This window comes from Eurypyga helias, unplaced genomic scaffold (assembly GCF_000690775.1).
Source record: "Eurypyga helias isolate BGI_N326 unplaced genomic scaffold, ASM69077v1 scaffold13743, whole genome shotgun sequence".
Classification (NCBI taxonomy): Eukaryota; Metazoa; Chordata; class Aves; order Eurypygiformes; family Eurypygidae; genus Eurypyga; species Eurypyga helias.
In genome coordinates, this window is record NW_010240636.1 from 10,913 (window position 1) to 25,002 (window position 14,090).

General features: G+C 44.2%; 1 protein-coding gene across 4 annotated transcripts; it reads left to right on the forward strand.

Moving 5' to 3' along the window:
- Positions 1–1,780: 1,780 nt before the first annotated feature.
- Positions 1,781–13,149, forward strand: SERPINE2 (serpin peptidase inhibitor, clade E (nexin, plasminogen activator inhibitor type 1), member 2). 4 transcript variants are annotated; one of them, XM_010148503.1, is made up of 10 exons: positions 1,786–2,059; positions 2,742–2,762; positions 3,238–3,357; positions 4,506–4,733; positions 5,793–5,990; positions 9,526–9,724; positions 9,859–9,959; positions 10,953–11,039; positions 11,578–11,661; positions 12,468–13,149. In XM_010148503.1, the coding sequence occupies exons 1-10, from the start codon at positions 1,804–1,806 to the stop codon at positions 12,503–12,505; spliced, it is 1,332 nt and encodes a 443-aa protein (XP_010146805.1). In that variant the 5' UTR covers positions 1,786–1,803; the 3' UTR covers positions 12,506–13,149. The 4 variants fall into 4 exon arrangements, with proteins under 4 accessions (XP_010146808.1, XP_010146807.1, XP_010146805.1 ...); XM_010148504.1 differs by lacking the exon at positions 2,742–2,762 and having other exon boundaries at positions 1,787–2,059; XM_010148506.1 differs by lacking the exons at positions 2,742–2,762; positions 3,238–3,357 and having other exon boundaries at positions 1,781–2,059.
- Positions 13,150–14,090: the final 941 nt, after the last annotated feature.

The window sequence follows — 14,090 nt, forward strand, 5'->3', positions numbered from 1 at the left end:
CATGGGGCTCCTTCGGAAGGAATTGCACTTCAGTGACCCCAGTCTACTTGGGGGATTAGTAGGTTGATGGGAAAGACTGTTAATTAGTGGGCAGGTTAATTAGTTAACCTCCTTTGTAGGACAGCCTTTTCACTTTTTCTTGCTTAACTTCAGTCCAACAGGTTCCTCTAGTCACAGCTGTACTAACGCATCTGGGCTGGGGGCAGAAACACATCTCTACTCCCGTGTTACTTCATGTTCAGCGCTTGGTTTATTCTGTGCTGCGATGGTGGACTCTGACAAAGCCGATTCCATCCCCTGAAATGGTGTAGAAGAAAGTGGAAGTGCTGTGTTTGTTAAAACGCTTGAAAGTAACACAGTTAAAGTACATGCTATTAAAAGATGATTAAACGAATCTGCGCAAACACCAGCTGCCTTCTGGTAATCAAGTCCTGGAGCGCGGTTTGGACTGGCAGCGTAGGTAGGCTGTGCGATGGCAGAGCTCCTCGGCGCAGCACGCCCTTGGGCTGAGTGGGAGGCAGCTGGGAAGAACGCCTCGGCCGAAACGCTCTACCCGCCGGAACGCCCCGGCTCGGCTGGCCTCGGGCCGCTGGAGCAGTAGAGCAAGCGTGCCATGCTGAGTGGAGGGCTCAGGGGGGGAGACCTATTTTTGGATTTTGCATGTGGTATGCAAGTGATGCTTTAATCACTTGTCTATCTCCTGCAGCCTGATGAGCCTTCAGTGAACTAGGGATCTAGTTGGCTGCTCGGTATGTTTGGGAGACTAACACCTAAGTGTGCTCTTGGAGCTCTGAAGTCAGCTCAGTGGGCAAACAGGCTTGCTAGTTGGCCTGAAAACGGCAGTCAGGGCTCTTGCTATGCAACTGAAGTGTCTTAATGTTGAGATTTTACTGTTCACCTAATAATATGGAAGAGGAGATCATTAGGGCAAAGAGGTACTTAGAGAAGTGGTCATGCAATGAAGAAGGGATTGGATGCACTTCCATGAGGAAGAAATGCAGCCTAGTAGTTACTGTACAGCCCTGAAGATTTGGGCTTGGCTCTCTAATCAGGTGCTGAGAGGTCCTGAACAAACTGTAGCTACTGCTTTTGCCTCAGTTCGGTGGAGGTCATGGGTGTTAAGGACATAGAGGTCTGTTAGGTGTCTTGTCTGCTGATGAAGATTGGCCTGTTTTTAACGTGAACTTCCTTCTGTATCCCTTAACGAAAGTACAGTCTAAAATCCAAATTCAACCTTGCATTTTAATCTACAAGTCTTCCTCTATATTCCCATCATGGAAAATGCCAGTTATGCAGCTAACTTATTATTCTAGGCAGGTGTAAATTCCCACGACAGAAGGTCTGTTTGCATATGTATACGTGCTCCTGTTCACTGCAGAAAATGATCTATAAAACATTCTGTGCGTCGCATCTTAGTGGGCGAGGACCCTACCATGAGGCTTCTTAGCACTAGTTTATCCTAAAGGGCAGTTTTAATAGCATGTCAAGACTGTTTAACTGAAACACAAAACTAACTACTAGCGTGTGGTGGGAGGTAGTGTTCTAACTGGGTGGCTTTTGTCCTGTTATAGTCAGTGGTACTCAGCTATTGTTATCTCTGCTTCTGGAAACCCCTAGGCCTAAAATACTGGTAAAATGCAGGTGTGATTTCAGATTGCCACAGCTCTGGGAATGGTGTGTGGAGCACGTGCAAGACTTGCCTGCTCTTCTGGTAAATAAGTGAAGTTGAAAATAAGTCAGCTTTCACAAGCACAGCATTTTTAACTTTCCCTCTTCTCTTACAGGTATTTCTAACCTGAAATCATGAACTGGCACTTCCCCCTTCTGTTTGTTCTTGGGACTCTAACATCTGTATGTTCCCAGTTCAGTTTTTATCCTCTGGAGGAACTTAGCTCTGATGTTGGAATCCAGGTCTTCAATCAGATAGTGAAAGCTAAGCCTCAGGACAATGTTGTTGTTTCTCCTCATGGGATTGCATCAGTCCTGGGGGTGTTGCAGCTGGGTGCTGATGGCAAGACAAAGAAGCAGCTCACAACTATGATGAGATACAGCGTAAATGGTCAGTGATTCCTAAGGTGTTTTCTCTTCTCGGTGTGTTTTGTCAGAATCTTGCTGTTTTGAGATGGCTTTCAAAGTGTGGTAGATTGCATCATACATCAATTAACTCTGTTTACCAAAGCACAAAATGGACAGGCTTGAAGTTAATTGGCAATTTGAGTAGGGACGTACATATACTTGAACTGGCTTATAAGCAGCTTTGTTAATGACTCCAGGGCCCTGGCTAGAACTGCCTTCATCCTTGCAAAATCTGTTTCCCAGAACAGCATGGATGGCAGTCCAGTGCCAGCACCGTGCAGGAAGGCTGTACTGAACAGCCCCTAATGTGCCACTGCTTAGATAACAGGGCAAGAGAATATTTCTTGTTGTCACATTGAAAGCAGTGCAGGCTCTGACCTCACGACTGATGTGTTTACTTCGGTGCTCTTCAGCTTTGTTCACTTGTTTTTGTTGTCAGAATCCCTGAATCTGTAGTTCTTGTAGTGTCCTCTTGAAACAGCCATTTCTGCTTGTTTCTGTGCCTGACACTGCATGCATCTGTTTATATTCCTCTGCCAATGCCTGCCCCTCGAGAGGGTGTAGACTGAAGGTTCTTGCTGCTTTACCTTGCATGCTGAGTATTTTTGTGAGTGTTTGCCAGCAAGACTTAGCATCTTAGTGCCAGCATTCTGCCTTCCTTCCAGGATTAGGAAACCCTCCAAGAGGTAAGCGCATGTTTAAATCTTGAGCAGTATTGTCCCGTAACATGATGTCCTGTCTTCATTTGCTTTGCTGTTTTGATTCTGGGTTTAAAGTACAACCAAATGATCTGTCAGATTAAGATCTAAATGTTGTAGACTGAAATCTCTTCATGGGATAATCAACTTCAGGAGCACCTGAATGCTTAAAATACAAGTACTTTCAAAAATTTTGAGGCGTTATACCAACTGGCTTTATTCGGCCTGCACACTTTTTCTAACCCTAGCTGTGAGACAGAGGTTCTCAAACTCCTTAGAAGGTAGCCAGTACCTTGTCGCAGACACTTGTTATGGGGTGCTACCTATCTCTCTGCACAGAACTCCTCTGCTCTTGTTCATGATTGCCTTACAGTCCTTTGGCAACTACAGCAACTGCTTCTTGGGAAAGGTAATAGTTGGAAAGTATTTAATTTATCTTTAGCTGTCTTTTAATGCAATTTAGCAGCTGGAAGCAAAGAGGAGAGCCAGCATCATGAGACCAGTCAGCTCTCCCCGGACCACCAGCAAGTGCTCCGTGGACCACCAGTGGTCCACAGAATACAGTTTGAGAACCTCTGTTATGGTATGTTCTCCAAAAGAATTTGCCCATAATATTGGAGAGTGAACATGTAGGAATTTGTGCAAACAGTACTGCTAAAGCATTCGTGATACATGAAACAGCAAAGCCATCTGAGGCTTTTTCTTATGTGCAGCTGAGAGAATAACTCTGAACTAATTTATTCCCTTCATATTGCTTAAGTTTGTCTACATAAGGAAGCAGTCTGGAAATGTTTCTGCCTAAATTGTATTGGGGGGACAGGGAGCCCGTTAATAACGGCTGTGAAAAGACACCCGAGGATCCTGTTCAGCGTAGTAGTTGAACATGAAGCTGCTTGCCTGGCAATAGCTTCCCTGTGTAGACAAGCACTCACTCATAAGCTGTAACAACGGGGAGAACTGGGTATGGTGAACATAGCAGTTCTTCTGTGCTGCCATATGCCTTCTCTCATGTACAGTGAAGGAGCTACAAAGCACTCGATATGAGCAGCTTTCAGGTCCTAAGGATCTTGACTGTAAACACTGGAACCTACTGCTTTCCCTTTTTGCTTTTTTTAAAGCCAAGCTCATGTGTTAAGGGATTGATTCCTGCTTGGAGCTACCTTAGGCCAAGACCTAGTCCTTAAGGAAAGTAAGATTTGATTTGAACCTCAGAAATCTTGACAGCTTCCGTATTCTCCAGTAAATGGAAAGGAAGGATGGTGAGGAAAAAACACTTGCTTCTCATTCCAGTGCAGGACTGCCTGCATAATCCTGTTGGCTGAGTGAGCAGGATAAGCCCTCAATTGCTTTGTCACTGTCACAGAACTGACAGGTGACCTGGGCTTGTATGAAGTACGCTCTGGAGCAGTCTCTTCTGCGGAAGAGCATGGTTAGTCGCTCCATGCAAAGATTGAACCTCAGTATTATCCCCAGCACTGCCCTCTGAGCAGGCAGCTAGAGGGGCAGCAGGCATCACAGCAAAGGCCCTGTTTTTGCTGGGGAGTGATGGTGTTCTTCAGATGAGAGATCAGAAATGGGTATTTTGGAAGGCCTCTCAGAATGCCTGCTTTGGTCTCCTTTTCTAGTCCAGCACTTAAATGTCTGACCCTTCATGTCATTAATACTTGCATATAATGTAACTGTTTGTTCATCATCTTATTCTAAATTAAACTTGCTGTTCTTTCCAACTAGGAGTTGGTAAAGCGTTAAAGAAGATAAACAGGCTCATAGTCTCAAAAAAGAATAAAGACATTGTTACAATTGCTAATGCAGTGTTTGCAAAGAGTGGCTTTAAAATGGAAGTGCCTTTTGTTACAAGGAACAAAGAGGTGTTTCAGTGCAGTGTCAAGAGCGTGGACTTTGAGGACCCAAATGCAGCATGTGATTCCATCAACCAGTGGGTGAAAAACGAAACAAGGGGTGAGTATTAGCTAGTGCTTTTTGTGCGTGGTGGGGTGGTGTCTGAGACATCTCGGATTCAGTTGGAAATACTGGGGAAAGATGGGGAGGAGGAAAAAGCTGGGCCTTTTAGCTGAAAACTGTCTCCAACTGGTGTATTTTGGACTGCTGATTCCTGGCCCATCAGCTCTCACTACACCAGCAGATGTGCCTGTAGGGCTGTATATAGTGTGTCTGTGTGCTCATCTGCCCATGGGATCAGGGGAGCTTCTACTGCTTTTTGCCTTCATAGAACGGGTGAGAAATCCAAGCAGAGTTCTCCTGGAGCTATGGTTTCTCAAACACAAGATGCTTTCAAGCAACCTAGCTGTCTGACTCAGTGAACCAGGCTTGTGGAAAGCTGTAGAGCAGTTCAGCTTTTGGTCTTGCTGCCCTAGACTCTTGGCCACGTTCTTGGGAGCAGCAGTCATGTTTGGAAGATCCTTAGTTAACCTTGCCTTGGCAGAACTCCTCATGGTTCAAGCCTCTTGGCATCTAGTTGTCAAGCTTACATATGCTAAAGCCAGAGATCACGCATTGCAAATTATTCATAGTCTAGGGAACTACGTTTGGTATCTCTTGGAGTTAAAACCAGTGCCTTCTGGATGTGAGGAGTGTGGTGTTAATGATGCTGGATGTGGTATTTGTGAAATAAGGCTGTCAAATTCTTTCTCAGCCACATCACCAGTTCTGCATAGCAGTGTTGCAAGCAGTGTGTGAATGGGGAAATGCCTCAGCCGAAACTATTACCCTTGTAACATGCTCAGTTTGAGTCTTAGGTCTGTTCACATGCTGCAAAGGGTAAGGCCCTGTTAGTTATAACATCAGTCCATCAGTTAGCAAGATATTTGCTTTCTAATTATCAAAAAGATGTGTGTCTTGACAAAGAATGCTGTTGGCTTTATGAGCTTTAAGTGTACTGCCCCATGAGGAGTTGGCACACTCGCAGTTCAAGAGGTCTAAAGTAATATGTGCATCAGGTTCTTAAAGAACAGTTGGCCAGTGTTACGACAGCAAATACTGAGACTCTCTTTCTTCTAGGTATGATCGATCAGGTTGTGGCTCCGGATGACATTGATGGCAGTTTGACCAGACTGGTTCTAGTAAATGCTGTGTATTTCAAGGGCTTATGGAAATCACGATTTCGACCTGAAAATACAAAGAAACGTCCATTTTATGGAGCTGATGGGAAGACCTACCAAGTTCCTATGCTGTCCCAATTATCTATCTTCCGCTGTGGTAAGCTCAGTAATTCCCACTGCTGCCAACAATGGTTGTAAGACTTGTTCTTATCCTTCAGTCTGAAACAAGAGTTTGCTGTACGTGTGGTGTTTAATAGTATTGCTTACTGTAGCTGAGGTAGGAGGCTTAATGGTAGAGAAGTACGAGATACTGCTGAGGTGTGGATGAGCTTGCTGTGCAAGGTATTGAACAGTTGCTTAAGGTTGAATACTCTGTCAAAGTACTTGCTTTATCCTGTTGCCTTCAAAAAGGAAAATCCGAGGTACCCAAACTGAGAACTTAGTACATTACTTGAGCTTTGCAGTAAGAAATAATGCTTATTTTTTAAGGGGTGAGAATAAAGGAAAATTGTCAACAGAAATAGAACCCTGAGGCTTATATCTGGTGATGAGCTGTGTATGAAGATTAGAATCCATCTATATTTTGCTGTATAATAAAAGTGGGACTTGCATAGTCCCCAGCCCTGTGGGAGCCGGAGGAGCACAGGGTTAGTATGTTGGCCATCTCTTGGTGTGAAGCTGCACTTCACATTCAAACTGGGTCACAAGTGGAAAGTTGTTCAGCCAGACTTCCATCAGAGGCAGCTCTGTGTGACTGAATGTACTTCAGAGCTTCAGTGTTGCAGCCCGATGGGGATTTCATTGGGCACAGTAAATGTGGTGGGTTGACCCTGGGTGGAGGCTGGGTGCCTCCCAAAGCTACTCCATCACTCCACTCCTCAGCTGGGCAGGGGAGAGAAACTATAACAAAAAGTGGTAATAAGGACAGAGGGAGATCACTCAGCAGTCACTGTCACTGGAAAAACAGACTCTACTTGGGGAAAATTAAATTAATTTATTACCAATTGAATCAGAGAAGGTTAATGAGAAATAAACTCAAATCTTAAAACCCCTTCCCCCCAGGAAGTGCAGTGGGACAGGGAGTGGGGGTTGGGGTCAGTCCATCACACGGTATCTCTGCTGCCCCTTCCTCCTCAGGGGAGGATCCTCACATTCTCTCCCAGCTACAGAATGGGGTCCCTCCCATGGGAGAGAGTGCTCCATGGACATCTCCAATATGAGTCCTGCAGCCAGTGGGACGTTCTTGACAAGCTGTTACAGCATGGGTCCACCCCATGGGGTGCAGCCCTTCAGGAACCCTCTACTCCAGCCTGGGGCCCCCTGAGGTCACAAGTCCTGCCAGCAAACCTGCTCCAGCCTGGGCTCCTCTCTCCATGGGGCCACAGCTCCTGCCAGGAGCCTGCTCCCACGGGGTCATAGCCTCCTTTGGGTGTCCCCCTGCTCCAGTGTGGGGTCCTGCCTGGGCTCCAGGGGGGTCTCTGTTCCCCTGTGACCCTCCCTGGCTGCAGGGCACAGCCAGCCTCACCATGGGCTGGACCATGGGCTGCTGGGGAATCTCTGCTCCAGTGCCTAGAGCACCTCCTGCCCTCCTCCTCACTGACCTGGGGGTCTGCAGAGCTGTTCCCCTCACACAGACTCACTCCTCTCTCCAGCTGCAGGTTGCTGCACAGCTTTTTCCCCCTTTTTTAAATACAGTGGTAGCACCTCTGGGATAACGTTGCTGATGGGCTCAGCCTTGGCCAGTGTCGGGCCTGTCTTGGAGATAGATGGCATTGACTCTGGACATGAGGGAAGCTTTCCTGCTAGCCCACTCTGCTACAGAACCTTGCCATGCAAACCCAATGCAGCAAGATTGAAGCTGTGCTAAAAGGTCTGCTGTTGCACCCTTCTGAGAGGAGTGCTGCCTGGAACTTGCTTCCACATGTGCTACATACAGTCTGAGAAATAGGCCTGGGAATATAGCATGCTATAAATCCAGAAAAACAAGACCCACTGTGCTTTTAAATGCCTAGTTTTACTGTCAGTAGTGTGCCACTAATATTAGTAGACTTGTGTTAAAGTAGACAGCTGTAACATTCTGTCCCTAACCCACATACGCATTAGAGCAGATGTAGTGTAATACTTGGAGAGGACTGCTGAAAGTGTGAGCTGGGGGAGGTGTGGAAGCCTACTGCAACGTGTACTAATGTGTGGAGTTGGAATGAAGTTCATAACTTCAGTCTTGCTAAAGCCCATCTTTTATCTTAAAGGCTTCTGATTCTGATGCTGGTTAAAAACATAATGGAGTATGTTTAAGTTGGAAAAGCTGTTGAGGCTAAAAAGGAACAAGAGATCCTGCTGAGGACTGTGGTGTAGGTTGGGCATCTCTGGATAGCCTAACGTAGGGCTTCCATCTTGTTCATATGTTCAAAGTTGTAATTTCTTAAGCTTCTTAAATCCCATCTATGAAGATGAACTCTCCCCTATTTGATATGCCGCAGAAGTAATGATAATAGCATGTAGCAGGTCAGGAAAGTATTTCACTGTTGGACAGGTTACCTTTTGTAACTGTTCTGTAGCTGACATGCAACCAGTATTTTGATCTGTAGGCCCTAGTTTGAGAACCACTGTCATAATAAAAGGAAATAATCAAACTGCCAAGCTTGACACAATTCCTGCAAAAAATAAGGGCAGTACTGCCAGTTTTCTAGCACTCTGAGCACAGTCAAGGCAGGCTGCATGGCTGTGGCAACAAGATTAAATTTCTAATGAAGATGTAGATTTTCAGCTTGGGCTGACAAGTGCAGACTTACATGAAGGAGGAGGGAAGATAAGATCTTATTGCTATCCAAAAACTTTCCCAGAAACCCTGTCTGTAGTTAAACTGACAAGTTTTCACTTGACAGTCCTATAAAAAGCACTTGTTTCCCAGTTGTATGCCAGAAATCCCACAGTAACCAAAGGGAACTTGGAGGAGAGGGTTGCACAAAGACAGTCTTCTTGGCACTTGCTGTAACTCACAGAGGCATTGCTATCTCACTCCTCCTCATCTAACTGGCCTCCTGCACTGCCTCAAAGTGGCTCTGCTACCTCAGAGGACTTAAGGCTGCTTCCTAATGAGATCCTAATTAAGTGAGAAAACTAATTAAATGCAACAGACTACTTCAAACAGGAGCTCTTCCAATAACTCTTGGAGGAAGAAGAGCCTGTCTGCAAGATCTCTTGGTTTGGCAAGATAGTCTTGCTTTTTGTTTCTCAGCGCTTGGTCAGTTTTGGTACAGCTGAGATATGGTTTGGGTTGGAAGGGACCTCGAGATCATCTAGTTCCAACCCCCCTGCCATGGGCAGGGACACCCTCCACTAGAAGTGTGAAGTAGAGATCCAGCTGGTTTGCAGACCTGGTGATTTCTAACATAGCTGGCTTATCAGTCTGAGCTGGTGAGGTTTGGGAAACAGCATGCATATCAAATGCAAATGAGTATTTGCCTCAAGGTATCATCCTGCCTGGGCTTTTTACCAAACCAGCATCCATATAGTCCCCATGCCACTTTTGAAGGGTTCTCTAGCAGGAAGACAGGCAGGCAGTGACTAGAGTCAGTTTTAAGATGTGGGCATGGCTTTCCTAACACACTGTTACAGCAGTAGGTGTCTAGAGTTAAAACAGATTTAAGGCTGTAAGAATTATGGCTCATTAGCTTTGCTTATTCTTTCAGGCACTACAAGTACACCGAACGAGCTGTGGTATAATATCATTGAGTTGCCATACCATGGTGAAATGATAAGCATGTTGATTGCTCTGCCTACGGAAAGCACAACGCCACTCTCTGCTATCATTCCTCACATCAGCACAAAAACAATAGGAAGCTGGATGACAACCATGGTAGCAAAAAGAGTGCAGGTTATTTTACCTAAGTAAGTAGTAATATTTCTTCTTCAGGGAACTTTCTGGGAGTCATATGCATAGCTCCTCTGTTACAGAAGAAACAAATTGCTTAATGCAACTTTTTCTGCCTAATACTGATGCCGTTTTTGTTTGTTCCAACTAGATTTACAGCAGTAGCAGAAACAGACTTAAAGGACCCTCTGAAAGCACTGGGTATTACAGATATGTTTGACCAGTCAAAGGCAAACTTTGCAAAAATAACAAGTAAGTTTGTTTGGGTTTTTTTTGAACCCATGGTGGTCCTTATTCATAGTATCTGGCACTGAGTAAAGCACTGTTTTACCAGTGCAGCGTCTGGAATAGGTGTTGCCATGACATTGGAGCAGCGTTCTGTATTGTAGGCCGCCAAGCATGGCTGCTCACTTCTACTGAATGCTGCAGAGGCTTTTTCCTCTCATCTTGCATTACAGCAGTAAATCGTGTTGCTCAGCTTCTTAAGATTTGATATTACAACTTGAGGGTCTCAAGCATTGCCTAAATCTATGGCAGGACTTCTAACAATACCTTAAACTTAAGGACCAAATACTGCAACTGCACTGTTTAATTTTTTCCTTGTGCTATGAGTTTAATGACTTAAATTTTCTTGAGCTGTAAGAAAGCTCAGGGACTAAATTCCCAGTTTAAGGGACTAGACTGAAGCAGAGCTGTACGTATGAATAGCTGACAGTGGGATGTAGGCATTTTTGAACTCATGGCTCTAAAATGTCATCTTACTTTTGTTCTCTGCTTCCCTTGAACTCCTGATTAGCTTCTACGGAGATCTAACAAAGCCTGCCTTCTGCTGGCTTAATATGAAAACAGAATCATGTGTTTCACCAAAAGCAAGGTGGCTTGCTAGGTGCTCTCTTCCTCTGATGAGATAAGTGGGAGTGTAACTTAAATTCAGACAACATATTTCTTCAGTCACTTGTCTAATTAAAACTAAAAATACAAGTGAATACTTCTAGCTTAGACCATCAACTAAGAAAACCTAGTAAATGGGGTGGAGTAAGATAGGGAATAATACATGTTTTTTTGTGATTACAAACTTAGTCACTGTATTCAAAGATATTCCCACTAGTGTTTTTCACTGCAACTTCAGGATTTCAGCAGAAAAAATATTATTGTTAGCCATGCCAGCATAGCTGCTAAATGCATGTATTTCAGGACTCTTGCAGTTAGTTTTACTGAAAGTGCTGTTCTCTTTGGGGCTTTCAGGAACAGAAGGTCTTCATGTATCTCATGTTCTGCAAAAGACAAAAATTGAAGTTAGTGAAGATGGAACCAAAGCTTCTGCAGCAACAAGTAAGGAGCTGTACTGCTAACTGTCAGAGTTGAGAAAATACTGGAAGGCTGTACCACTAATCAAAGCCCATTCTCAGGCCATTGCAGGGGTGTGCTGTCTCTTCAGATTAGAGCAGTTGATGGATTTTATGTAATTTCTCAGGAACATCCCAACTTGCCAATGTTGATTAGACCGTTGGCGTATTCTAAGAAACATAAATGGGCTGACTTCTAGAGAAGTGCCTTCTAATAGCCAACACTGGCCACCAGTGTTATATTCCTGGCTATCCAGGTGACAGAGGACTAAGCTGCTACATCTTTTGTGTGACAACCCGGGACTTCCTTCCAGCTTTCTGCTTGCCTTGTGTCTTTTTAATATGGTTCCTGTAACCGTAGGAATGTGACCTATGCAGCTTTACATGTCCAAGTTGGTAGTTTTAGGCATTTATCTCTGCCTGTGCAAGCTTGTAGTATACACTAGGAAATTTGACTTTGACAGAGTATATAATGTGTTGTGGTACTTGCTTTGTCTAACTTCAAACCTTATCTTTCTTGCAAGCTGCAATTTTAATAGCCAGGTCATCCCCTCCTTGGTTCATAGTAGACAGGCCATTCGTATTTTTCATCCGGCACAATCCTACAGGTAAGCAGCGTTTGTGTGTGCTTTTTTGCTTAGGAGTTGAATATCAGCTGTGCAGTAGAGACAAGAGAAGTCTGGAGCTACTGAATAACTGTTGCTTTAAAATATACTTGCAGGGGTGTTCTTATTATGCCTCTTAATAGACTATTTTATTTGGAATAACAAAACAGAAAATAAGTATTGGCTGCCAAGTTAACAGAAGCAAGCATGGCAGGTTCATGGGTACAAGAGAGTCTTCAATACTCCTCATTCCCCTGAGCAGAGAGGAAATTACTTACTGCTAGTGAATTGGTGAATAGGACCCAGCTGTCGGATGGACAGTAACACAGTGCTAGGGCATAAGGCTTGAGTAGGGGCTTTGGGGATCTAGGGTGTTGTCCCAGTCTGCTGTGAACAGAAGTGAGTGTTCAATCATAATACTGTGGTTTCTTTGCAGTATGGGTTGACTCTCCTAGAGCAGAGCTGCCCCAGTTACTTTGAATAACTCGTCTACTTCTTGCAGTGACATGTGGATGATGGATGTGTTGGTTGGTAGGGAACAAGATGCAGCTGCCAGCACCAGGGGAAGAGTAGGCTTCTGGCAGCATCCCCATCCCAAGGCTCCAGAGTGTCAACAGAACTGTGTGTCTCTAGAAATAAGAGCTGGCCACATATCCAAACATACACTTCCCTGGGCTCAGAAACTTGAGGGAGGTTAGGCGAGACTGATGAGGTAGCTTGGCTGTGCTCTGTGGGCTTCAGGCTTTCATGGAAAAGTTTAACTGCATTTACAGACTATGGTAATCCTTGTTTTTCATTTCATTCCTCAGGTACGATCTTGTTTATGGGACAAATAAACAAACCTTGAATGTGGAAAAGACTTTCTTCAAGAAGTAAACATTCATGTGACACACCCCTGTTCTGTTAAATATTTTGTACGCTACTCTGACTTCACTCAAGAGCTAGTTTTAACCACTGACTAGGTTTTGAAACAGGAGTCGACGTAGTTCTGGCTTTGTGGGGAAAAGTACAGATTGAAAACTACAGTATCTCTTCAAAATGTCTAAAAGATTCTCTAAACTACTGAATGGTTACCTATGCTAACAAACTTTTGAGCTTTTTCTGTGTCTACTAAGAATTTTATGTATGGCTTTTGTGAGAGGATTTTAACAAAGAATGATAAACGTTTCTATAATGTTGGTTTCTTCTTGTGTGTGGAAGAGGTCTAATTTTGTAGATACTGCCTATCAGGATTACTTTTGGTTCTCGAGTATCTTGGTACCTGGATATTCTTGGTAGAAATAGATTAAAAGTTCTAGCAGTTTTTATTTTACATAGTGCATGTATCACTGAGTTTTAAAAAAAACTTGATGTGGTGTTAGCTACACATCGCATTGTCCTGTCTTATTGTAATGTAAACTTGTCATTGCTAGTATACACTTTCTATTGGATTTAAATTTTATATTTGTTTTTGTACAAAGGAAAAAAATAAAACTGCATTATGAACAGTCAGTGGTGTGGGTCATGGATGTGCTGATGGGTATTTGGGTCCAGAGCCCTGTGGAGGACTTGTTTAAGACTTCCTTCTAAGGAAGGTAAAAGAAGGGTGGGTTTGTGAGTTGGTATTGTGTGAGGGTTTTCTTGTTGGGTTTTTTGGTTGGTGTGTTTTACTGCCTGTTTACCTATTCTGCTGAAATCATTCTGCTGTGGATGGATGATCCATAGGCTCATTATCTGAAGAGCAAACTCTGCATTTGCTATGCCCAAGGTATGGTTGAAACTGCTGTGTGAGGACTTCTCAAGGCACCTTTGGGGCCTTTCCTCCTGCTCCCTATGGTGTAGGTTATGCACATTTGTATGTCTTCAGCCCCTTGCAGTACTCTCCTGAGTGCAAAACTCTTTTGAAGAGAAGCAGTAAATCCCTTTGGCTTGTCACAGATGGTTCTTTGTTTGCAAGCTTGTACTGCTCCTGTGGTAACTGAGGGGTTGGGATGGGGAAGGTAAATCTTTGATATTAGCTGTTTCTCTTAAGGGCACACACAGTGAGAGGAGCCTGGTGGCTGGTGGTCTGTGGGGAGAAATTCCTGCAGTTTTCAACAGACACAGCCCTGGTGTAAGTAGATGGCTCTTGCATGTATCCATAAGCTGCAGGCATTGAGCTTCTCTCTTGGGTAAAAATACAAGATGAAGTGAAATGCTTCCAGCAGAAAATAGCTGAATGTGTTGTGGATGGCCAGTCCTAACCCAGTACAAAACCCAGGATAAGATCCCATAATACACTGCCATAGATAATGTACAGGTACTAACTTAGTAAGGGGAGGGAAATACAAAACTATAGGAAGAATGTCTGGTTCTAACTGCTGGCCTTTTCTTTTCCTGCTTGAACTGATTACTGCAGACATCAAGAAGAACAAATCTGGGTAGTTGTCTCTTGAGATGTATTAGCTGCCCAC

Coding starts and splice junctions, on each gene's coding strand:
- SERPINE2 (XM_010148503.1), top strand. CDS start 1,804: ATGAACTGGCACTTCCCCCTTCTGTTTGTTCTTGGGACTCTAACATCT. Junction 9,960..10,952: donor AAACTTTGCAAAAATAACAA/GTAAGTTTGTTT, acceptor TGGGGCTTTCAG/GAACAGAAGGTCTTCATGTA. Junction 11,662..12,467: donor CATCCGGCACAATCCTACAG/GTAAGCAGCGTT, acceptor TTCATTCCTCAG/GTACGATCTTGTTTATGGGA.